We start from the raw sequence: 23,740 nt of genomic DNA, 5'->3' as shown, positions 1-23,740 counted from the left end.
AAGGATTAGGCTTTACCCTGATCACACACACACACACACACACAACAACCTTTTAGAGGTGTATTATGTTGGTGTGTTGCTGCTGTTGCAGTGTGAGGATTAACTTCTTGCAAGGATTAGAAGGGCGCAGGTGCGAACACGTGTGGATGTCCGTCCATCATCCATTCATCCACCCGTCTATCATGGGGCGTGCGTGCATGAATGTCTCAGGATCGCGCACGCAGGAAGTTCCCATCCTGTCGAGAGCGCGGCAGATGACGTAAGTCCATTGCCGCGCAGTGATGATGGCGGTGCGTGAACGCGCAGTAAAAGTAATGGCTGCTCTGGATCGGCGGGTGCCCAGCCTCGATGAATTCGTGGGTCAGAGCTGGAGTACCTGGACCGAACGGGCCGGAGTGACAGCGGCGGACGGTGAGCAAACACACGAGCGCCAGCAGCGATGGTCGCGGGGCCGCCTGATGAAGGCGCTCCGGTATGTTTTTGTTCAAATGAAGCGCAGAGCTAACCATGTTACCCAAACAAAGACCCTACCGGGTCCTAGCGCTGGGTGGGTAACATGCTTAGCTCTCCCGGGGCTCTCATTAAACGCTGTATTCAACATAAAACCAGCATTTGTCGCCAAGTGTTGCCGTGTTGGTGTTTGTGGAGAGGCTGTGATCACGGATCCCTGGCCAGCGTTTCATTTGATGGTTGAGGAAACAGCAGCGTGTGCATCTGAGCGGAAGGGGGCAACTTCTTACCGCTGAAAGCTAAGCTAACGTGCTAGCGAGCAAGTCTGAGCAGCTTAGCGTTAGCCTGCTAGCGCTGGCTAACAGGAGAGCCGGCGACGGAGGAGGAGTCTGGTGCCGTGAAGGCTGAGCCGGCCTCGGACAGCAGCGAAGCTCTTAGCAAGCCCTGCCTGCTCGTCTCCATTCAGCACTGGCTGACATTCCTGACAGGAAATCTCACGACAGAGGTAGCCCTCCCATTGTCTGGCATTCCTCCCAGTTCCACAACTATCAAATCCAGCGGTCATCCCGTCAACAACCGTCTCACACTATAGAACACATGTTCACCAGCAGCAGCTGACCTGGAAACCAGCCCAGCTCACAGCTCGGGGCTTCTTTATGTTAACAGTTGGTTCAGTAACACTTTGGTTTTTTTTTTTTACATACATATTGTGTGTACCATGTAACAAGCCTGTAATCTGTGACATTTCAGGTCCTGATTTAGATGAATGTGGCAAGAATGGTAAAAAAGGTGCAGAGGCCATGTCACTGAACAAGGATGGTAAGTCTGAACACTGTCATCATAAGCTGCTTTAAAAAAGACCTTTATGCTGCTTCTTTACTGGGTTTTCCCAACCACAGCATCTTAAAGGATCCACGAAGCTGCAGCAAATGTACTTCCTGTCACATGAACATACCATCAAATGTGTCTCCCAGTGCAGGGTTGTAGCACCTACAGTGGGGGAAAAAGTGCTCCATAGACCAGACAAGTTTCACAAATTCAGGTCACCGACTTTGAGAGGCAACTGGTGTGTTCCCATCACAATGTTTAGCACCACTCGCCTCTACTGCTCCCCCGGCTTACCACATTACAGTTGTGTCCCCCCTCAGACTTTGATCGGTCTCTCTATTTTCTACGTTGCTTTAATTTGAGTGGCCGTCAGATCGAAGGCCTCCTGGTTTGCGGGTGCCTCCATCCTGGTTCCATGTGAGTTCAGTCACAGAATTGTGTGCACCTGTTCGTTGGATCACAATATTGCTTTGTTGGTTGTTTGTTGTTATGCTTTGTTCATAAAAGAGCCCCTTTTCTGTAACTGTGATTGGTTAATTCATCATCACCCTTGAGGGCTTCCCGGCTGCTGTATGTCTCATGGAGACGGTCATCAGTGTTCTTCACCTTTGGCTCTACCTTAAACTCCGACTGGTGCTTTCCAGACATGATGCCTCGGCTTTCCTCCATCCGATGGCTCTATGGGATTGGCCATTGTTTCACATTGCATCCAGACTCCCCGCTACCATCCTTGACCTCATCCTCATTGCAGATGCTGGTGTTTTCTCTGTCTCATTTACTCTGGACAAGTCTCACTGCACCGACATGTTTGTTTGCTACTGAGCAGATTGCTCGCTACTCATTCAAAGTTCACACAACTTCATGCTCTATTAATAGTGACAGGCTGGAAACGTAATCACCACAAAGACGTGTAAACCTATGTTTAACCCAATAAGACCTGACAGATTTTTGCTTTAAACAAATTAAGCAACATAGTCTCATTTTCGGATTAAATGTGTTTTTTTTCCCCCCATCTTTGTGGCCTTTACGTTTTGAGCTCTGTCACGATGATGGACAATAAAGTTTTGAATGTTAAATACGTCGGATACAAACCAACGGATCAGTGATGTGGAATATGAAGTATAACTGTGAGATAAAAGTAATTGAATTACAGTAAGTTAAGCTGTGGCATTAGTTCTGTCTCAAGTGATTTCAGTTTGTCCTGGTTGAACTTTGACCTTATATCTGGCCAGTCCTGACTGATCTCTAGAGGTTTAATTAAATTTTTGATCTAGTGGAAACCAGTTGTTGAAATAGCCATTTTGCTCCCTTGCGTGATCTGATGGGTTTATTTAAATTCACTCAGGGGGCCCCAAAGATCCTGCGGCTCTAAAGTCAACTCGTGCATTTTTCGGAACGGTAGAAAACAGATGCTGCAGGCCCGGCTGCGTTTGGATGTAGCTGCCATTTTCTAGCACATTGACTAAAACAAAGGACATTGATGTCTGTGAGGAGGGATGTTCACCTTCTGGCAGCACCAGACCAGCAGCCTGGCGAGCCAACAGAAGCTGACTGTTCCCACATGAGACAGTGGTCATCAGGAGTCTCGGGTGTTCTGTGGTGGAGAGTCCAGTGTTGAGTGATCCTGTAGTTCCCTTCCTGTTATATTCCATAGCATCAGCGTGTGTTAAAGGTAACACTTGGGGCACGCTGCTTTGACCTGCACCAGAGCAATTGTTGGAACTCAGGTGGAGGTAGGGCTGAAATTCATATCACAGTCTAAATTTAATCCCTTCACAGAAACGCTATACACCGTGATATAAACTTAAGTCTAAAAATTCTGATGAAAGTGTTACTAAATTGATTAAAAAATAAAAAAGCAATGATAATAACTAAGGTATAATGTTGTTTTTGGAACATTTATTGTGCAAATCTCAAATAAGACTCTGCACTCTATGGTGCAAATAAACAAAAATAACTCTGATATTTTAAATGGAAACAGTAAAACAGGTTGTTTTCTATCATGCACAAGAGTGAAAATGTTAACAAGAATTGCTCACCTCTTCAACAACACAAATAGAAGGTGGACTGTGTCCTGCTTCTCTGGGCACCGTCCCAACAGCCAAGAGGAGCAAAACTTATTACGTCTGTTTACAACCTTTGCATTCATTTAGAAAGCGTCTGGTTAGCAAACAGTGCACACAATAAGACCTTGCCAGTAAAGACGACAGTCAGAAAGCAATGATAACAAAAACTTAACTACAAAAATAACATTGTATGTTTAGCCCAAAATGGGTCTAGATGAGGTTATATGACCAGTTTATGGAGTTAAATTCCTGCCACAGCCTTACAAATATACTTAATGTTATATAAAACATGGTTTCCAAATATAAAACATCATTAAAAAAAACCCATTTGTTTACAGACTTGTACAAACATGAGTGAGCAGAGCTGCATCTTATGTGTGTATAGGTGTACTGGGCTCCCGGTAGTGTTAAAAGTAGTTGAGTTGTAGAAGACTGGCATGTTTATTACAAGTTGGTGAGAGTCGGCTGCCTTAACTCACCTGTGGATTATATTTCCGCTCCCTGGAGCTTTCAACAGAACTTTTCCACCTGTCCAACATGTGCGTGAGCGCTGTGTATGCAGAGTGTTGGCGTGCACTGTGGTTGAGGCAATGCTGGAGATGAGGTGCGGCTGCATCAGAGCCAAAATAACCCAGTTTTAACTTGATCTCTTATCGGCAGTCAGATGAGGAAAAAAAGGCCAATGTTGATATGTCAAAATGTCAAATAATCGGCCCAGCCCGTAAGTGATCTATTCCTAATTGATCCTACCCGAGGCATATGCCGGGCAGCCCTAGTCAGAGGCATGGATCAGTGCAGAACATGACAAACAGAAGTGTACCTCTGGATGTGGAGTCCGACACCTGGCTCTGATCTTCTACTGTCGTCTCTGTAGTTGTTTTGACAATGTTGCAGTTCTTCTCCTGTTTTCTTCTCTCCAGACATGTCCATATTTGGCCTGTACCCAGGCCACGATGACTTCTTCCTGGTGGTGTGCAGTCATTGTGGCCAGGTGGTGAAGCCGCAGGCCTTTGAGAAGCACTGTGAGCGGAGACACGGACCACTGGCCAAGCTCCACGCTCGGCTGCGCTCGCCCACCCCTGGCTCCCAGCCTCAGCAGCGCCCCCCCCACAGCCACTCTCCATCACACGGGACCAACCCCACTTCTGTTTTGTCCTGGGAGGGTCGTAGCCAGTTGCGAGCAGCCCCACCTTCACCTTCCACCCCACCTCAGTACAGACACTCCAAGAATTCCAAGGATGGAGTCCGGTAAGAAGAGTCTGTTCAACTGTTGTAAAGTTTTATCACTGATTGTTTACGGTCTAGATAGTTTTGCATCCAGTTGGTCTCATCTGTGTCCATCTTGCTCTCCAAACCATCTACTGGATCGAATGAACATCTTTTTCAGCCTTGTGCTGGGTGATAAAATAAAACTGTATCTGTTCCACCACTCAGACATTCTCCACTGGAGAAATCTGCCCCCTCTGAGGCCTCAGTCTTCAAGCAGCCACCACCCCTGGAGCCTCCCATGAGCTCTCCACCCGCATCCCTCAGAGATCCTCCCTGGCCACATGGAGGTACCCTGCCTGTTAGATCTTTACTTAGCGACAGGCCCCCAAGCCAGAACCAGTGGAAGGACCCCTCTCTGGTGCCTGCCATTCAAGGCCACCGATCCCCGAGACCGTACAACAAAGTGGCGTCCAGTGAGTAGGATGACAGGAAGGAGGTTTGCAATGTGGTCAGAATGTCGTCCCAGCTCAGACTGTATCCATGCGTCCTCAGAGAGGGAGTGTGACTTGGACAAACACTGCGGCGTCCTCGACCCTGAAAGGAAGAAAGTCTGCACCCGCCTCCTGACATGCAATGTAAGCTCCCAATATGCAGCTGGCTGGTGATTTTGTGGATTGGTGGCATCACTGGATGTGACTGACCTGTATGGAAGATGATTAGCTCTTTAGAAATCCTTTAGTAGACTGAGGTTTTCCAGTGCTGTTGTGCTCCTGCAGCTGTTGCTTCTGCACAGCCAGAGTCCTGATGTGTGATGTTGTAGGAAGGAGGAAGTGAGCTGATCAACAGCAGGACACTGCTCCTCTGCTCCTCGTATATTTACTAGTTTCTAGTCATCCAAAAACTGCCAGAGTCCGAATATGCTTCCTAACGAAGCTCCCAGAACCTCTTTCCAAACACAGGTGAGAGGATTTTAAGTTCCATCCTTCTCATTAGAGTTTTGAGGTTAGAATTGTTTCTCCGCTTCTCCTGAAGCCCAATCGACACTCTGGTCAGTAATAAGAGTCTCTCTTTTACTTTAGTATGGATCAGTGGCCTTTTGATTATTGGTCTGAAGGTGTTCAGCACAGATTTCTGAAGATGATATTTACACTTTTGGCACCGCTGGAACAAAGCTGTTATTAAGAATGTGTATTTTGTAGTCATTTAAACTTTGCAGCCATTTACTATGAACTAAGATGATCAAAAATTCTCCCCCACTGCAGATTCACTCCATTCACCAGCGGAGGAAGGTGGTGGGCCGCAGCAAGAACTTTGACCAGCTGGTGGCCGAACTCAAGACCAAGGTGCGTGAGAAGGGCGCCCAGTCCCTGGAGGGGGGCTCCTCCACAGGACGCTCCCCAAGCCCAGAAGTGTCCAGAGAGGCCCCTCACTGCAGAAGACCACTGGCCAGTCTACCTGCATTCAGGTACGTAAGCCTGGTTGTGAAAGCAAACATTACTCTCTCAGTTCTTAACATTTTATCAGGTAGGGTCACATTTTCACTCCTTGTTTATACAGTATTTCCTATGAAGATCTGCTCAAGTATCTCTGCTGATCTTGTGTTACAGTCGATCCACAGCTGTATCACACAGCGTCCCAGAGGAGGAAAGGCAGCGGCCCGAGGACGGGGGCCTGCGGGCCCCCTCACCTCTCGTCCACGGCCGAATATCCAGTGATGACAGTGAGGCAGAAGGACCTGAAGACCACTACGAGTTCTCGTCTTCAGCGGCACATCCCAGGCCTATAGTGGTGAGCAGATATTTTTCTGGCAGCTGGGAGAAGTTTGCTGATCCCTAGAAACAAGATTTTTACCATTAGAATCATCACAAATTATGAAAAAGATCAATAATACAAAAACTCTGAAAACTAAAAAGTAACTGAAGTCATCAATATAGTGGAATAAAAGCACAAGTTTATCCAGGTAACACGCGGCTCCCTCCTTCCAGGTGTGTTCGTTCGGCAGCCGTGCCTTGGGTCATGGAATCTACACCTTTGACAGGAGACTTCATCACCTGAGATCAGCGCTCAGCAGCATGTTGGAGCAGCACATTAGTACCCATCTCTGGAAGTACGTCCACAGTTCATTGGTGCTTTTACTGCCCAGTGCTGGTAGGGTGATGGGGCAGGAGGTGACGATCTCTGCTCTGGAGACTGTTGGCTGATGTCATTGGTCATTTCTGATCTTTGTTCTGAAGGTGGATCCAACTGGTGCAGTGTTAGAATTGAGTCCTCCCAGACATGGAGCTGTCCTAGAGGTTTGCAGCAGAAGCTTGGTGCGCTATTTTAAACAAATGTGTCATTTCAAGTGTCCCCAGGGGGACATGCAGCCATATGACCGATGGATCTGCTTCCTCGGTGATGGCACAAGCATTCTGATGCAGGCTGTTTCGTGTCCGGGTTTGAATCATCTGGTTTTACTTTGGTACCAAAAGAATGTGATAATTTCAAATTTTTCACGAAAAGCCAGAATGATGGGGTGGTTGAGGGGGCTGCCAGAGTAACATGACAACAAATGCAAGAGAGGCGCTGAGACATCATGTTACAGTTCATCATGCCAACCTGCCTCCATGGTCTGACCTCACAGCAGTTCTCCCCATGGGCTGCCTCCACCCAGCCAGGATTTAAGATGTGAGGGATTGAGGCCAAACCAAGGATGGATAGGTGAACTTTGATCTACACCAGGTTGAAGGTGTTCAGCTTTACAATCATCTCCAGGATTAGTGAGTCGAATCTGAAAAATACAATCAACACAAGCAAATACAACTTGGAAAAATATTTACAGTGTGCAAGGTCCAATGTGGAAAATAAAAAAATATTAGGCAGGAAAAGAGCTGTTCATCCACAACCTCACACTTGTGTTTGTGACGTCACCAGGGTGTCACGTGTGTGTGTGTGTGTGGGGGGGGTGCTCACATGGAAATGATTGAAAATGTGTTAAGTCAGGTTTTAGTGAAGGAGCAGAATATGTAAAGTCCTAGTTTGATCCTTTGAGGAGCATCAGCCCGTCCATCAGTAAAGGACAGCGTTGCAGCGTTGTTCGGAGTCCACGCATATCTGCGCCTCCTCTGGATCCCAAACAGAGCTGCTGCACGTCCCAATAAAAATTACATCAACCTTTGTCCAGAATGTTGGACAATTGTCTCTGCGACTTGCCTCCAAATAAGTGTTGGAGTATTTTAACTTTATTTTCCTCCTACTTCCAGAAAAATACCTCAAGCCACAGACCTTCAGGCTCCGCCCCCTTCAGTCAAGACCATTTCTTCCTCTTTGCACTCCTCAAGCCTTGCATCTTCATCGTTGTCTTCTAAGATCCGCACAGGAAGTCATGTCAGCTCCTCCAATAAAATGACATTGTTGTCTTCCTCCACCACTTGTGGTCCTGGGGTGTCTTCAGGGACCCTGCAGTCAGAGAACTCTGTGGGCAGTGGCCATCTGGCATTCCATAAAAAGCCCACGGCGGTGTGTCAGCTGAGCGTTGGGAGACATAAGAATTCAGCGGGACGTCCCAGCAAGCCGATGCTGAAGCAGAGGGAAGATGCCGCTGCCGCCGCAGCTGCACTACGCAAGCGGAAAGCCCCGTCCCAGGAGGGGGAACATTCTGGTCCCAACAGGAACTGCATCCTCCTGCAGGACCGGGGCCGTCCACCCTCTTCCAGTCCCACATCCTCCTCTGCCTCTACAAAACTCCCCTTTCTATCCCCCCATTCACACGCACAGACCAATGGAACGATTTCTCCCAGCAGTAAACCACGGTCCCAGCCCTCCGCCTCAGACTCTCACTCGCCAGCCACCAAGGCAGTCTGGACCTACAGACAAACGCACCTCAGCCACTCATCACCCCTAGACATCCCCTATTCTGCCAACAATTCCCATAGTCGGGGTGGACTGGGGGACTCGGCGCTGCACAGGCAGGCTGGCGGGCGTGGCTTTGAGCAGCACGGGCTGGGAAAGAAACGCAAAAGTGGGGGGACGGATGAGCACTCTCCCTCCCCCAAGCCCTCAGTGCACCGTCTTCCCTCTTCTTCATCCTCTAGCTCTGCCCCTTCCTCTGCACCGCGTGCTAACTTCTACCCCTGGAAGGACAGTAAGAGTGGGGGCCTGACTGGAGGCGTGGACAAGAAGCTGGGCACGTCGAAGGTGAGTCTCAGTATAGGAAACAAAACCTTCAGTTGAAAATGTAGGAAAGAAGGAGCCTGGCAGTGGCTGAGCCACAGAGCTGGTGCCTCCTTATCTTCTGAGCCGGTCAGTCAGGAACTGATGAGTCCATTTGCACTTGTTAAAGAACAGTACTCAGAAACAGGATCAGCTGATCAAAATCAAGGATGCTTCTCGTCAGTCCAGCACAAATGCCGCTCCTCAGGTCTTGAATCAGACCTCCATGATACGAGCAGTCAGAAAATACACCAGGAATAGAGTTGGTTTTGGTTCCTGTGAAACTTAAATAACCTATTTCACCACAGACTAACTTTATATGTACAAATATAAACAAGCAGGAAGTACATACAGCGGCAGAAATGTGACACAAGGTTCATGTTGACTGTCAAATACAGCAGCCAGGTTCCTGCTGTATAGTTCAGTGTGGATTTAGCACTTCAGCTATTTATTTTTAACATTTAATTCTTTTTCTTCCACAGCCAAAACTGCACCATTAAGTGTGCCTGCCTTACAAGCCACGATGAGGAGCTGGGCTGACTGACGGAACAGCGTATGAGATAGAGATTATGGATCTGTCAGGGGATGAATGTCAAAGATTGCTGTTGGGAGAGTGAGATCAACTTCAGAATGGATCTAGAAATACCTCAAAGACCACCCGGTTATGCTGCTAAATTAAATATGTTGGTTTATGAAATTATGACTTGTTTCTGTGTCTTCATAGCCCCCTTTCAAACTGCACGAAAATAGCATGTTGCCGCGGCGCTGTGAAAAGGTTGTTGTCTGGGTCGAATGAGCCTGAAATAGACACAGGAAGTTAGGACAATGCAGGATGCTTTCATATCGGAGGAGGAGATACCTAGCTAGGGCCACTCAGCACTGGCTAAACCGCTTGAGTATTTCCTGCTCTAAGCGAGCTGCACCAGTGCTGTCCTCCACTGTTGTCAGGAGTTTAGGATACACACAGAATATGCTGACAGAAATGTATTTTCAAAGTAAAATTCTTCAGGAGCTACTCCTTAGCAGCCTGGTCACTTGAGCCTTAAATTAGACAGAGTCAAATGTCCTGTGTTACCATCCATCCAGATTAGCCCCAAATGGAGCTGTCGTCCTCTACATGAACATTTGGACATTATTCAATCTGTGCTGAGCTTGGAAACGTTGCCAATTTGACAAAATTGTAAAATAGGAAAGAACAAGGCTGACTATGGACTCCCTGATGTCCATTGTCCACCTCTCAGTGCATGGCCTCTTCTGGGACAGACATCTGCTGTCCCAATTGTGTCCGACAGGGAGGAAGTAAAATGTAGATCAGGGGGTGACATCAACCGAAAATAACATCAGAGGTTCGTCGGTGTGGAGCCGGACCATCAAGAGTTGTTCTGAAGGTAGGGTCCACACCAAGTAGTTCTGGAGCACTGCCAACTTCCGCTTACTGTTTCTCACCAACATAACCGAAAATGTTACATCAAATCCCGCGGTTAGGTTGGTAAAAACATACAACAAGCCTTCTAAATAACAGGAGGGCCGAAACCCACTTTTCTTGGTTTCTATCCTCCGGAAGTAGATCACTGCTAGCTTCACTGCTTCCGTCTTCAGCTTCCTGCTGCTAGTGTCACTGGCTATGGAGCTGCTGCGGTGCTCCGGGGCGTCAGTTCAGGATTCTCGGTGACCTATTGGTGCGTTCTCCGGGCATCTGGGTCAACGGTATGCCGTCTGCTGTGGAGTACAGCCCGGTGGGAGAAGGCCTGGGGATGCGGGAGTATTGGCTCTACGTGTGGCTTCGGAGGGCGGCCGTGACAGCGGCGCATTTCACCGGTATCGGTCTGACCACCATCATCGCCATCATGTCCAGACCCGGAACCAGTAAGCCTGTGTCTTATTCGCCTTACTGTATTTCATACAGTCCCTGTCAGGTTCGCTATATTTATTTATATTCCATTTATCTTTTTATTTATTTATTTTAGCTTTACGGCCCAGTATAACCAGTACATCTCCCCTTCCTTTCCCAGTATAATCAGTCAGTCATCATCTCTGTCCCAGTATAACCAGTCATTTCCCCTCTCTGTCCCAGTATAACAGATGTTGTGTGTTGCAGGCCTCTTTTCTTGGCATCCAGTCTTCATGTCGGTTGCAGTAAGTTCAGATTTCATTCCTACTCCATTTTTCTCTGCCTTGTTCTGGCTCTGAACAGGGATTTTTAGAGGGAATGGTTGCTAGGGTAACGTTGGACAACAGTAGCACTTGGCTATGGAGGAGGTCACATTTGTTGTCGATGCACATCCCAAAGAAGACCATTGACCTTCAGCTGTCCTGATATCTTCTACTTCTAGGCTCATAAACCTTGTGTCAGAACTGTAGTTGAGGGCTGGTGTCACAGTCTAATGGAACGTCCCTCTCTTGTCTCTGCAGTACTGCCTCTGTATGACCGAAGGGATCCTCCTTTTTTCCACCGAAGCGTCTCCCTTCTGCTGCAAGTCTCGAAAGTTCAAAGTCCGCCTCCACTGGTTCTGTCAGGCTCTGGTTCTGATATCTGGAGTTACAGGGCTGTGCTTTATGATAGCCAGCAAGAACCTGTCGGAGCACCCCCACTTGGTCTCCTGGCACAGCCTGCTGGGCGTCGGCACCCTGGTGGCCACAGGTTTCCAGGCAGCCTGTGGTATCTGCGTCATGTTTCCTAAACTGTCCTGCCTGTCTTCCTCACTGTCGAGACTGAAGCTTTACCACGCCACCTGTGGCCTGGTGGTCTACCTGCTGGCCACCATGACCGTAGTCTTGTCCATGTTCTCAGATTGGTTCCAGGCCACAGTTAAAGGCGTAGCATGGTGGGCCTTGTTCCTGTTGCCCCTCTTCCCTGCCCTGGTGGTGATGAACCAGATCACAAATTCCTACTTACCCCGCAAGAAGGTCACCTGCTAGAACTGCTACGTGAAGCCTGCTCAAGAGAAGTTGCAGAGCTTTCATCAGGAGATTGTGTCAAACAACAGGTTTGAGATGAGTTTGGACTCCTCAAAGGTTTGCGCACGTAAACGGACAATTTAACTGTTGACTGTAGGAGATGGTGATGTTCTTCAAGCAGCAAACTAGTGCAGAACGACAGATATGACAAGTAGGTCTTTGAAAAGTCCTCTGAGTTTTTGGCTTTTGCAACTCTTAGGATCCCCGGCTCAGGATGTGGACTCTGAAGAAAAGGCTGCCATGATGACAGACACTGTTGGACACAATGCCCCAGTCTGGAAAACAGATTTATTGTTGCTGTTTTGAGCTGAGCCCAACGACACCGCTAAAGAAAACCACCAGACACCAAACTGAGAGCTGGCCCATCAGGATGAGCCTGCTGCTTTTAAGCCAAACACCAACAGTCAGGCAGAAGCTCCTCCAAATGTGATATGTTTCTGCTCTTTTGAGCTGGGGCAAATAACAGCGGTTGTTAAATGACTGTTTACTGACGATCCCTTCATCTAACCAAACATGATGGTGCGACCTGCCATGTGTCGCTTTGAGAGGGAAGAGTCCTACTGAAAGGGGCCCCAGCTCTGGTTTCAGACCTTCAGAAAATGACTGAGAGGTCCTGTCCTGGCACATTCAACTCAGGGAAAAAGCAGGTGTGATTCTGCCTTCCACTGGAATTATTTCCCAACGATTGTGTAACTTTGTTCTGAGGACTTTTGTGATCTTGTAACAGAATGTTCGTGGTTTGACACTGTAGTCATGAATAAAAACTCTTCTCCAGGCAGGTTCTGTACTTGGACCAGGTTCTGTACTTGGACCAATCCTCTTCACCTTATACATGCTTCCCTTCGGGAACATTATTCGGCAGCATGGGATAAATTTTCATTGTTATGCTGATGACACTCAGCTTTATTTATCCATGAAACCAGAGGAGACAGAGAAGTTAGTGAAGCTCCAGACCTGTCTTAAAGACATAAAGTCCTGGATGTCTTCAATTTCCTCCTCCTTAACTGTGGAAAAACTGAGGTCATGGTGTTTGGTCCTGAACCTCTCAGGGATAGATTAGATCATATGATCACTCTAGATGGTATCTCATTAACATCTAGTCTCTCTGTGAGGAATCTAGGAGTAAGTTTTGATCAAAATCTCTCCTTCAACACACACATTAAATTAGTCTCTAGAAGTGCCTTTTTTCACCTGAGGAACATCACAAAGATCAGGAAGCTACTGACGCGGCATGATGCTGAAAAGTTAATTCATGCTTTTGTTACTTCCAGGCTGGACTATTGTAATTCTTTATTATCAGGGTGTCCAAACAACTCTTTAAGAAGCCTCCAGTTGATCCAAAATGCTGCAGCCAGAGTTCTGACAGGTATTGACAAAAGAGATCACATAACTCCTGTAATGGCGTCGCTTCATTGGCTGCCCGTTAAATTTAGAATAATTTTAAAACCCTTCTTTTGACCTACAAGGTCCTCAGAGGCCTAGCTCCATCCTACCTGAAGGAGCTAGTGATACCATACCAGCCCAATAGACCGCTCCGCTCTCAGAATGCTGGTCTACTTGTGGTTCCCAGAGTTTCTAGGAGTAGACTGGGGGGCCGAGCATTTAGCTACCAGGCCCCCCTGCTATGGAACCAGCTCCCTGTCCAGGTACGGTAGGCTGACTCCATCGCTACTTTCAAGATCAGACTTAAAACCTACCTCTTTGAAAAAGCTTATTGTTACTAATTCTGTAGTTCCAGTTACTATCATAGACAGACAAATTATCATACTTAGGGGGTCGTCTAATCATTAGGTCACATCTTAGCTATGCTGTTATAGGCCAAGGTTGCCGGGGTCCGGAAACATGATCACCTGACAGGCCTCTGTCACCCCACTGGGTCATGGTTTCCTCTCCTCTCCTCTCCTTTCCTCTCCTTTCCTCCTCCTTATCAAGCAGACTAGTTATGATGATTCCTGTGTAGTTTTTCTGCTTCTCCCCCCCCCCCCCCCCCCTCTCTATTTATTTACAGGTATCGCCGCCTTCAGAGCTGCATGATGACCTCCGGCCCCGCTGACCCATTGTATAGTGTATTTTTGTGTGTGTTTCTGTGCCTCTCCTCTCCCTCTCCTTCTCTCTCCTCTCTTCTTCCCCCTCCTTCTCCCTCTCCTCTCCTTCCTCTTTACCCAGCCAGCCCTCAGCAGGAGGGTCCCCCTACATGAGCCTGGTCCTGCTCAAGGTTTCTTCCTGTTAAAGGGGAGTTTTTCCTTGCCACTGTTGCTTGTCTGGAGTTAGGCCCTGGGTTTCTGGAAAGCGCCTTGAAACAAGATGCTATATAAATAAAGATTGAAAGATTGAGATTGATCTGAACCAAGCCTTCGGATAAAGCCAGAGCAGTGGGCTATCTTAATGCAGGTTATCTGTGTGCCTGGTCAAATCACCATGGTAACTGATGCTGGATGCACAAGCACAATAACAACTCTTACTCATTTCTTGATTCTTTATTTGCAGAAGACATTTTCTGCACAAACTTAAACATGAATCTACAGTAACAGGTGAAAAGAGAGAAAACCTAAAATGTGACATTCGCTGCCACAGAGGTTGAGACCAGAGGACTGTTGATGTACATGTGACTGTTTCAGTGGCCCAACAACAGTTCTTCATCGCCGTGCCAATGGCTGAGACGGATGAGTGACGCTCGTTGTGCCCCGTTGCCAGGGCAACCAACAAGTCTCCAGCTATCGGTTTATTCCTTGTGACTCCACTTGAAAACCTTGGCAAGGACGTCGTGGGGACTCACACCTCAGACCCTGGATGTGGCGGTTTGTCCTGAGAGATGAAGGAAACTGAGCTGTTCAGCAGCTCGTACATGTTGACCTCCACCATGTTGACTGTTGATGTCTCCGACAGAGACACCAGCACCGACTGGGCCTGCTCGTCGCTCAGGGTTGTCCCCGCCTCCCCACTTCCTGTTATGTCTGATGACATCGTCTGAAGACAGACAGAGCATAGCAATATTGTTTAATTCTTTTTACTTTGTACAAAATGGAGAAGAAAGTAATCATGACCTGATCATGTGACCAATTATGTCCTCCCCTGTTAGAGGTGTATTGATTATTGGCTGCATGCTTATTCCAATCGACAGTAATCAAGCTAAAACAACTGTTTGCTGACAGCTGATTATTGACAGGTGTTTTGTGGGTTCTCACTGTGTGGGAGGTGGCGGAGGGCTCCTCGGCGCTCTCCTGCTCCACATGTGCTGACATCAAGTGCTCCTGAAGCTCCGTGTGGGAGCGACACAGCGCCGAGCAGAGAGGGCAGCCCAGTGCTTCGCCACACTGGTGCTGACTACTGATGTGCTCCTGCAGCTCATCCTCTCTGCCCAGCACAGCCGCGCAGTAAGGACAGTGTGCTGCTGCGCCTGGATGACAGGAAAGCAGAAGTTTGTGAGTGGATGCTGGTTAACAGGAATAAAACATCAGGGACCAGGTGTGACCTTGACCCTTGTTCTCAGCAGCCTGGTGTTTGGCCAAAGTGGCTGCGTTGGGGAAGAACTTGAAGCAGACGTCACACTGGATCAGAGTCTTGAGCTGCCAGGTGTGGCTTGCGAACACCTCTGGGTGGTTGGTTCTGTTATGGTACCACAAACCTGATAATTGCTGTGGCAACAAGAGCAAGACAACATGAAGTAGGCATGGGTCAGTCCCATCATCTGTGCGTGTGCAAGGGGTGTGTTTTACCTGGTAAGACTTGTTGCACAGGTCACAGCTGAATGGTTTGCTTCCTACATGTGTGCTCTTGTGCTTGTCCAGCAGAGCAGAGCTGGTGAAGACCTTATCACAGGTGGGACATTTGTGAAACTCTTTGGGATGGAACTCCTGCATGTGCTGACGATGCTCTTCCAAAGTGGAAAAACTCAGACAGCATTTCTGACAGTCGTGAGGCTCAGACAGGTCTGACGGGAGAGAATAGTTTTCTTATGCCTTAAAAGAAATGGTTTTATTCACTTTAGATTCTTCCTTTTTATAGAAGCGATCCTGCCTGTCCTGTGTGAATATGAGATTATACACTTGACATGTGGTAGTGCCAGCGGGAGTTCTGTGTGTTCTCTTACTGTGGAAGGTCTGGAGGTGGATAGAGAGTCCGTGAGCCTGGCTGTAACCTTTACCGCACTCTCGACACACGTAAGGCCGGTCTCCGGTGTGCGTCCGCACGTGTCGCGTCAGTTCAATCGACTGGGCGAACTCGGCTTTGCAATACTGACACACATACATCTTCCCTACAAACACACAGACAAAAAGATAACGGATCAAAGGCTCCGCCTCTTCCTGTTACAGATGAGAACCTAAGAGTAGACCTGGAAGGATGTAAAGATACACCAAACAGAAGGAAAGGAGGCCTTCAGCCTTCTGCTTTCAAGGGTTCCCGGAGCTCATTTTAATCATTGATAAAATGGAAACACGTCTTCATGATATATAATCATTTAGTGTGACTGGTATGAAATAAAGATGGGCAGCAGTGGAGCCCATTGTTCAGTACTAAGAGGTGTGGATATGTTGGCTTATGTTGTCTATATGACAGGAGGTGGAGGAGGTGGCCCGTGAGTTTGTTTCATTACCCTCAGAGTGTTTCTTCTTGGTGTGGTATGCGAGTGCAGCAGCCACGCTGAAGTTCATGTTGCAGTGTTTGCAGCAGTATGGTTTCTCCCCCGTGTGGAGTCTCATGTGATTCTTGAGGGAGGAGTTGGCAGCAAACTTCGCACCGCACTCGTCACAAGAAAATGGCTTCTCGTCAAAGTGTTCAGTGCGTTTGTGGTAAATCATCCCTGGAATGAGACAAGGTGGCACCACAATTCAATTTCAAACAAACATGGAGAAAAGATGGCTGAAGGACCAGTATATTCACCACAGGGGTCCGTGTGGGGTCTGACCTGATGGGTGAGCAAAGGTCCGCCCACAGAGGTCACACGCCACTTTCTTCTTGAGCGGTGTGCTGCCGCAGTGGGCGTCCACCTGATGCTTCTTCAGGGCGCGCTGGCTGGGGAGCTTGGTGGGACACTTGGGGCACTGCTTCTGGTTTTCGGGTGACATAGGGCAGCGCCTCAAGTGGGCCGACATCCGGCATTTGAAAGAAAAGTTCTTCTTACACCAGCGGCAGGAGAAAAGCTTGAAGGTGGGTGATGGACAGGGAGGGTTGGCGTCCTCTCTCTCTTCACTCTCATCACCATCGTCCTTTTCATCTGGACACACAAACAGATTTGAATCACAGTTCATCTTCATTTTGCTGATGCTCGCATGAAAGGCGGCTCCTTTGCACCTGGTCTTTGCGGTTCCTGCAGCTCCTGCCTGTTCTTCTGGACTTCCTCCAGCAGTGAGCACAGCTCTGGGGGGAACGGCAAGGGAACATTCTGCTGGATGTTCCCCAGCAGTTGGAGGAATGTTGTCCGTCCCAGCTGTCCCTCCCTTACTCTGCTGCTCAGCTTCTCCAACACCGAGCTGGGATCCTGACTGTCCTCCTCACAGCACTGACACACAAGCTGACAGAACACAACGCCACACACACACAGAAGGAAACAGAGAGACTTGACTTCAAACATATGCAACTTAGGATTTTGTTGCAGGTTCTTTGCTCCAGTTTCTGTGCTTCTGATCGTTCTACAGTTCTTTGTTTCCCTGGAGGATATTCAGGCTGCCTCTTCTGATGTCGCACCTTCCTAATCATGTCTACGGAATTTAATCATCTGTCAGGGTGGACCTGTTTTACCTGTCTCTCCTGTTCATCTAAAGTTGTCTGAGCTGCCTGGCTCAGCAGCTGCTGGACTGACGGCACGCCTGACAGGAGCTTCACCAGCTGAGGGATTTGTTCCTCAACACCAGCGAGAGACTGTTCAAATGGTTCAGCTGTGGTGGTGGTGGTGGTGGTGGCGGTGTTGTTTTCTTCACTGTCTGATGCAGCTGCTTCAGGCTCTGGACACATAGGCACATACCGGTATTGGTCTGATGAAGGAGCTGGGCCAAAGATTAGGTTTGTTCCTCTAAAGTTTCTGACACTAAAGACCTGAGCATCTCCACCCCACCGAATGTTTTGGATGAAATTGGAACAAAAACTAAAAGAGACGAAAGCGTTCTGTTGTAAAATATGAGCTCAAACACGTCCTCTTTCTTTTTACATCCTGATTGTTGCTGATACTCACCTGTGGACTTTGAAGGTTCTAGATTGGTCCTTTTACATCCAGGTTCCTCTCTGTCTTCATGGTGACTCTCGCTGAATTCCTTCTTCGGCTCCGTGTTGTCCAGAGACATGTTCGCCACATCAACTAGTGGAGAATGCTCTGGATTTTGACTCTGAGCTTTGCTGTTTGGGGTCGGAGTCTGGTCCGGGGTCTGTCTGTAGACCAGCTGAACCGGAGGCTGCTGCTTCACCAGTTGTGTGAGAACTTTTTTGAATCCCACAGCCACATCGAACATCTGCAGGCTGTCTGCCGCTGCCACGATGCGACTCACGTTGTGTTTGCCCACGGGCAGCTTACCGGTGTAGACCATGTCCAGCAGACAGCCAAACTCCTGCGAGGAGACCACAGTGGTGTCGATGGTGATTGTGTCGGAGCCCTCCAGCAGAGACCTGATGTACAAAAATCACACATCTGCTACAATCCACCTTTTCTTACACATTTATGAGGCACAAACAACAGAAGCCATTCATCAGTCAGGAGTGTCATTTTCTATGACTATTTTGAGGGTGGTGGGGGGGGTAAAAATTACACGGAACAAAAGCTCAAAGTAAAGAAAATAAAACCAGGCTGAAAGAGTCACTGATGAGGTGAGAGGTAGAGTTCTAGGATTTTGTTCATATTCATTTCTCCACATCAAATCAGAGCAGAGATATTCTCATTCATTTACTATAAGGGGGCACATGGAGCTCTAGTTCAGTCCCACAAAAGTCTCCACACATTATCAAGTATTTTTTAATGATTATAAAAACAGACGACAGAGACTGGGGGTAATTTTCTTTTAGATAAATAGTGGTGTAGCAGCAGGTGAGGCTGAAAATGTGAGGAGGGATACCTGAAGAGCATGCTGGAGGCAGCCAACAGCAGTTTGTGAGCACGGTGGGGGGTCTCTCCCACCAGGATGGTGCAGTCGCAGAACTGGCCCTCCTTCCTCAGCGTCCACAGCTGCTGCATCAGCTGACTGCTGTAGTTGGGCAGCTCCATCATCCTGTTTCACACATTTTAATGTCAGTGCAACACCTGTGTCCTCAGGACCCCAGGTCATCCCGGGGTTAACTTGTTTGGATGCTAAAATGATACAACTGAGTTCTAAATCTGACTCATTTGTCTTAAAGCACTGTAATTGTCTAAGTAAACGGCGAAGACATCTTCACTGGCTGTTGGTTCTCCTGAAACTAGTGAAGGTTCAAAAATAAAGATGCTTTCAACAGGTTGGAAACTGTATCATCAAAATACCAAAGTATTCTTAAGACATGTCATTGCCCCACTAGAATATGTCATTTACCCCTGAACATACACTAATGACAGTAATCTGCAATTATAACAGCAAAATTAAACATGTATTATTGACCCTTTCCTTGCATTAATTGAAATTATTGCTTGCACACTGACTTTCTCCTAATCTCATTTGATTTTATGCATTTCCATTTCTCATTGTTCCAAACCAGAACGTCTTAGTTACCACAATCATAACTAATCATTATACGACTGAAACCGCATTAGACTAATTTATTACGATCTATAAGCTGGAGTGGTATCCTTTTATATCCACAAGGCACGTCCTTTGAATGTTTTATGTCTTTAGCTGCTCTCACAGCTCTGTCAAAAACATTTGCGAGCAAAACTAGCATCACAAAGATCGGTTAGCCAGGAACAACCACTGTTAGCTTTAGCCACAGCTGATAATTGGCACGAACGGAGCACAACTGTGGGATAAGGTGATTTCATTCAAGCTTCTTTGGAATTTAAACACAGTCGCAGGGCAATGAAGCAGTTCCTGGGTTCCATTCTGACGTCTTTACCTTGAATGTTCAAAAGTCTCTTTATTTAAAACCGTTGGCCAGACAAAGTGTGTGGAGGCGCAATAAAGCTTCAACACTTTGAAAATGGAGGTGCGGCCTACGGAGCGCGAGTGGGGACATTTGCGATCAGCGCGCAGATTCAAATACGGAGTGAATATTACGGTGAAGATCCAGACAAACAATTGTGACGTTAAAAGCCCTCAACAGGGGTCAGAAAAAATGTTGTGTACCGTGTAAATGTATTGAGATAATCGTTTCAACCAAATACAAGGGCAAAACAGTATCATGGGGATTGGGGGAGAGAACCAATAAATATCTAGTGCAGCCATTTATAGTCCTGGAGTGATGAAAACATTTCCCTCGCTACAGAACATTCTGTCAATCAGGCATTCGGTTAGTCAGTGAGTCAGTCAGTGTTAGATCCATTATATTAAAGTTATCTCTTATTTGCTTTCACCTTGTTATATTCCTTATCCTTGTTATATTGTCTCTCATTACTTAATGTTTCTTATTATTTGCTAATGCTTAATGTTCATGATGCTTGGTATGTCACCTCGAACTTCTCTGGTCAAGGGCGACAGAAATGCGGCGGCTGTTGGAGAAGTGGCATTGACTGGAGACAGAGCTGCGGGGCCTAACCCAGGAGATGTTCTCTTAATCTGTCTGATATAGAAGAATGTGCTTGCGTGTTTGCGAGATAAGCTTATCAAATCAGTGAAGGACTTCTGTAACTAGGAACCTCCTAATTCCAATAAAAGAAGGATGGCGGGAGGTGTGCGGCAGAACGTGTTGGAGATCTGTAACTGAGCACATCTCTCCGTTCTCCTTGCAAGTAAAATTCAAAACTGTTGTCTTTGCCTCATTTGTGTTTCTCGTGTTTCAGGTCGTTTGAACCTAACATTTTGGTCCTTCGAGCCGGATTCCAACACACCTGAAGGGTCCAGTAGGTGAGGCTGAACCTCAGGAAAGACCGTGGCCACGGCAGGCTGCCTCAAAGCGACCTAAGATACCCTTTTCGGGAGGGTATTGCTTCAGCTCACTGATTGGACCCTGACGGTTGACGGAATTCCAGGAGGAAAGACAACAGTGGTGAGCATGTCTTGAATTAAGAAGTGTGTGTGTGATGATGATTGTCGGGGACTTAATGTAAAAATTGCGATAGACACTAAGGCAGTGTTTTGGGAGAGAGGAACCCGAAAATCCTCTGAGAGACGCAATGAGAAACAAACCCTGTGAATACTAGTCAATGGCAGGTAAACAAGAGTAATAAGGGAAGTACCAAGGCAGGGCGAGGGAGTCCTGGCCACGTGAAAAAGAAATTAAGTCACGACAAATCATCCAAAAGAGTGATTGTGAGTGTGAAAGGATTGTTAAATACTACTAGGTATTTTCAATCATACCAAAGCAGTGGGACAGGAAGTGGTAAGGCCCTTGTGGATGCAGAGGCAAGACTCTCCACTCCAAAGAGTTGAAGTGAGAAGTACCACAACGGCTTGATTAATTATCACCCCACTGAGATCAACATCCCAGTTTTAGGTCACCCTATGTGCAAGACTGGACCAAATTCTTAATAAAAAGACAAAAAACCCCAAAACAAAACAAACAAAAAAAACCCCCGGTAAATTAGGATAAGGTTAACCCATAAAATAAAAATAATAAAATGAATCATAATAAAAAGCAGATAGAAAAGGTAGAGCTAAAAGTAAAAATCGAAATCCTCCAAAAATGGGGACAAGTAAAAGCAAAGAGATGAATTCCGGTGTAAGGATGGGAAATTCATCGACGGACAAAATCCAAAGAAACTCGCGTATTTAGACAAGTGGATAACTGATTATGGGTTCAAAGGACAGCTAAATTCACAACAAATAACAGCCCTACAAGATGAAATAAAAGAGCGAACTAAAAATAATCCGAAAAAAGATGAAAAAAATGCGGTTATGAGGATACCGAGTTTTGGTTACAGATAGCGTTAAGGAGAGAGAAGGGACAAAGTAAGTCGAAAATGGAGGCAAAGGAGGGAAAGGACGAGGTTGAGAACAAACAGTTAATGTTCCACAGGAAAGAGGATGATGAGACAGGCGCAGCGCAGACAGACAGAGCAGGCAACAGAGAAGTCGGCAGAGAAAGGGGAAGCGGATGTAGAACAGAGAGCAGCAGGGGTGGGAGGCTTGTATCCTGACCTGCGTGAATCGTGTGCATTGCCACCAACATATGCACCACAGACATTAGACCCTCCAATGACTTACATGTGACTTTTTGGTTTAAAAAGACTTTTGGGCCAGAGACAGACTATGAGGTGAAACTGAAAAGGGTGACTCCTACTGTGTTTACTGTTAACTACATCTACTCAGATGATACAAGCACATCAGTGGCAGGAGTAACCCTCCGACCGCAAATAAAGGAGCTGTATAGATCGTACTCCCCCCCCACACATCTCGTTGTACAAAAGCAAAGATAAGAGGTGGACTGATTTGGGTAAAATGGTGCAGAACGGAGAATCAGCACAAGACTTGGTCGCGACATCAGTTAACACATGGCGCAGTGACTCCACAGGTCTGACAAGGAAAGCACTATTTTGGTCTGTGAGAGCAGACCTGGGAGTGCAATTGACGGTGACTGACAACAACGGTGACATGATCCACTATGAACGACGTTGATATTTTCTAGAAGATTAAATCATGGCTGATGTCCTTTTGACACAGGAAGAAGAAGATTGGCTTGAAGAAATACCCACTAAATTGTGGTCAGTAGGACCCTCTGATGTAGGATTAATTAAAGGAGTATTACCAGTACAAATTAGACCTAAAACCGAGTACAGGCCTCGTGTGAGGCAATATCCATTAAAAACGGACGCTCGTGAGGGCATCAAAGCTGTAATAAATGATCTAGTCACAGCAGGAGTTCTTGTTAAGTGTGATGATTCACCATGTAATACTCCCATTTTTCCAGTAAAGAAACAAACTCCATCTGCAGGATGGCGCATGGTTCAGGACTTACAAGCCGTAAATGATGCAGTAATACAGAGAGCTCCCTGCGTTCCAGATCCATATACGCTCCTGAATTCTTTAGATCCGAAAGCTAAAGTTTTAACTGTAGTTGATATCAGCAATGCCTTTTTCTCTGTACCTGTTGATAAAGACAGTCAGTTTTGGTTTGCATTCATATATGAAGGCAACAAATAACAGCCCTACAAGATGAAATAAAAGAGCGAACTAAAAATAATCCATTCATATATGAAGGCAAACGTTACACTTACACCAGATTACCCCAAGGTTATTGTGAAAGCCCAACTATTTATTCTCAGATGATGACAGCAAGTATGGCTAAATTCCCCCCTCCCAGTGGGAGTCAAGTATTGATTTATGTAGATGATGTTTTATTAGCATCTGAAACCTTAGAAGCATGTAAAATAGACACCATAGCACTTCTTAAACATTTAGCAGAAGAAGGCCATAAACTAAGCAAAAGTAAACTACAGCTGTGCAAAACTGAAGTAAAGTACTTGGGTCACAACCTGAGTGCAGGAGGAAGAACTATCATAGAAGGCCGTAAAACAGCTATTTTGCAAGCTCCAAAACCACAAACTAAAAAGCAAATGATGTCCTTTTTAGGACTAACTAATTATTGCCGCAACTGGGTGCCAAATTATGCTGAAATTACAGCACCGTTGCAAAAAATGATGTATGAAGAAGATTTAAAAATGACTTCTTCACTAAAATGGACTGAAAACGCAGCAAAGGCCTTCCGTGACATTAAGCAAGCTTTAGTGTCGAGCACAGCTTTAGCCTTGCCAGATTACAGCAAACCTTTTGTTCAGATGGTTGATTTCAAAGGACATTTTATGACCTTGGTCTTAGCTCAACAATGTGGGACTAAAATGAAACCAATAGCATATTTCTCGTCTAAACTTGACCCTGTAGCATGTGCTCTTCCACACTGTGTGAAAGCTGTAATCGCAATGTCTATGGCTGTGGAAACGAGTGCTTCTATAGTGTTGTTTATACTTAGCCATTAATTAAGTAGGTTATAAC

At 46.7% G+C, this 23,740-nt stretch overlaps 3 protein-coding genes and 2 long non-coding RNA genes across 10 annotated transcripts; 3 read left to right on the top strand and 2 right to left on the bottom strand.

Moving 5' to 3' along the window:
* The first annotated feature begins 90 nt into the window (after positions 1–90).
* On the top strand, positions 91–9,444 carry atxn7l2a (ataxin 7-like 2a). 3 transcript variants are annotated; one of them, XM_003976141.3, is made up of 10 exons: positions 91–411; positions 1,201–1,269; positions 4,265–4,592; positions 4,779–5,026; positions 5,106–5,188; positions 5,816–6,018; positions 6,161–6,341; positions 6,539–6,660; positions 7,796–8,729; positions 9,227–9,444. In XM_003976141.3, the coding sequence occupies exons 1-10, from the start codon at positions 282–284 to the stop codon at positions 9,242–9,244; spliced, it is 2,316 nt and encodes a 771-aa protein (XP_003976190.2). In that variant the 5' UTR covers positions 91–281; the 3' UTR covers positions 9,245–9,444. The 3 variants fall into 3 exon arrangements, with proteins under 3 accessions (XP_003976190.2, XP_029682320.1, XP_029682321.1); XM_029826460.1 differs by lacking the exon at positions 1,201–1,269 and having other exon boundaries at positions 92–411; XM_029826461.1 differs by lacking the exon at positions 91–411 and having other exon boundaries at positions 1,213–1,269; positions 4,239–4,592.
* On the bottom strand, positions 6,059–7,284 carry LOC115246829 (uncharacterized). Its single transcript, XR_003885920.1, has 2 exons — positions 7,152–7,284; positions 6,059–6,385 (listed from the first exon to the last, which is right to left on the bottom strand). It is a non-coding gene; the product is annotated as an uncharacterized lncRNA (long non-coding RNA).
* Positions 9,445–10,335: 891 nt separating the features above from the next.
* cyb561d1 (cytochrome b561 family, member D1) lies at positions 10,336–12,495 on the top strand. Of its 2 annotated transcripts, XR_003885919.1 has the most exons (4): positions 10,336–10,610; positions 10,843–10,880; positions 11,157–11,731; positions 11,902–12,495. XR_003885919.1 is itself a non-coding variant. In XM_003976140.3 (3 exons), the coding sequence occupies exons 1-3, from the start codon at positions 10,454–10,456 to the stop codon at positions 11,661–11,663; spliced, it is 702 nt and encodes a 233-aa protein (XP_003976189.1). In that variant the 5' UTR covers positions 10,336–10,453; the 3' UTR covers positions 11,664–12,495. The 2 variants fall into 2 exon arrangements, 1 of the variants encoding a protein (XP_003976189.1); XM_003976140.3 differs by having other exon boundaries at positions 11,157–12,495.
* A 1,669-nt stretch (positions 12,496–14,164) lies between these two features.
* zbtb40 (zinc finger and BTB domain containing 40) lies at positions 14,165–19,822 on the bottom strand. 2 transcript variants are annotated; one of them, XM_011617039.2, is made up of 12 exons: positions 19,710–19,822; positions 18,743–18,895; positions 17,872–18,299; positions 17,442–17,644; positions 16,995–17,214; positions 16,609–16,917; positions 16,297–16,503; positions 15,793–15,957; positions 15,419–15,633; positions 15,175–15,337; positions 14,888–15,099; positions 14,165–14,669 (listed from the first exon to the last, which is right to left on the bottom strand). In XM_011617039.2, exons 2-12 carry the CDS (start codon positions 18,892–18,894, stop codon positions 14,475–14,477), a joined length of 2,469 nt encoding a protein of 822 aa, XP_011615341.1. In that variant the 5' UTR covers position 18,895; positions 19,710–19,822; the 3' UTR covers positions 14,165–14,474. The 2 variants fall into 2 exon arrangements, with proteins under 2 accessions (XP_011615341.1, XP_011615342.1); XM_011617040.2 differs by having other exon boundaries at positions 15,181–15,337.
* LOC115246824 (uncharacterized) lies at positions 19,197–23,503 on the top strand. Of its 2 annotated transcripts, XR_003885914.1 has the most exons (3): positions 19,197–19,625; positions 20,593–20,798; positions 22,659–23,503. It is a non-coding gene; the product is annotated as an uncharacterized lncRNA (long non-coding RNA). The 2 variants fall into 2 exon arrangements; XR_003885913.1 differs by lacking the exon at positions 22,659–23,503 and having other exon boundaries at positions 20,593–21,286.
* The last annotated feature ends 237 nt before the right edge of the window (positions 23,504–23,740 follow it).

This window comes from Takifugu rubripes, chromosome 19, assembly GCF_901000725.2.
Source record: "Takifugu rubripes chromosome 19, fTakRub1.2, whole genome shotgun sequence".
Lineage (NCBI taxonomy): Eukaryota > Metazoa > Chordata > Actinopteri > Tetraodontiformes > Tetraodontidae > Takifugu > Takifugu rubripes.
The sequence above is the reverse complement of the archived record's forward strand: the minus strand, read 5'-3'. Positions and strand labels throughout refer to the sequence as shown.

What these genes read in the sequence shown, in the direction of transcription:
- atxn7l2a (XM_003976141.3), top strand. Translation starts at nt 282, where the DNA reads ATGATGGCGGTGCGTGAACGCGCAGTAAAAGTAATGGCTGCTCTGGAT. An exon ending in AATTCCAAGGATGGAGTCCG is followed by an intron (nt 4,593 to 4,778) that starts GTAAGAAGAGTC and finishes TCCACCACTCAG; the next exon opens with ACATTCTCCACTGGAGAAAT. An exon ending in GTACAACAAAGTGGCGTCCA is followed by an intron (nt 5,027 to 5,105) that starts GTGAGTAGGATG and finishes ATGCGTCCTCAG; the next exon opens with AGAGGGAGTGTGACTTGGAC.
- cyb561d1 (XM_003976140.3), top strand. Translation starts at nt 10,454, where the DNA reads ATGCCGTCTGCTGTGGAGTACAGCCCGGTGGGAGAAGGCCTGGGGATG. An exon ending in CATGTCCAGACCCGGAACCA is followed by an intron (nt 10,611 to 10,842) that starts GTAAGCCTGTGT and finishes TGTGTGTTGCAG; the next exon opens with GCCTCTTTTCTTGGCATCCA. An exon ending in CAGTCTTCATGTCGGTTGCA is followed by an intron (nt 10,881 to 11,156) that starts GTAAGTTCAGAT and finishes TTGTCTCTGCAG; the next exon opens with TACTGCCTCTGTATGACCGA.
- zbtb40 (XM_011617039.2), bottom strand. Translation starts at nt 18,894, where the DNA reads ATGATGGAGCTGCCCAACTACAGCAGTCAGCTGATGCAGCAGCTGTGG. An exon ending in GACCTTTGCTCACCCATCAG is followed by an intron (nt 16,504 to 16,608) that starts GTCAGACCCCAC and finishes GTCTCATTCCAG; the next exon opens with GGATGATTTACCACAAACGC. An exon ending in CAAGAAGAAACACTCTGAGG is followed by an intron (nt 15,958 to 16,296) that starts GTAATGAAACAA and finishes GTGTGTTTGTAG; the next exon opens with GGAAGATGTATGTGTGTCAG.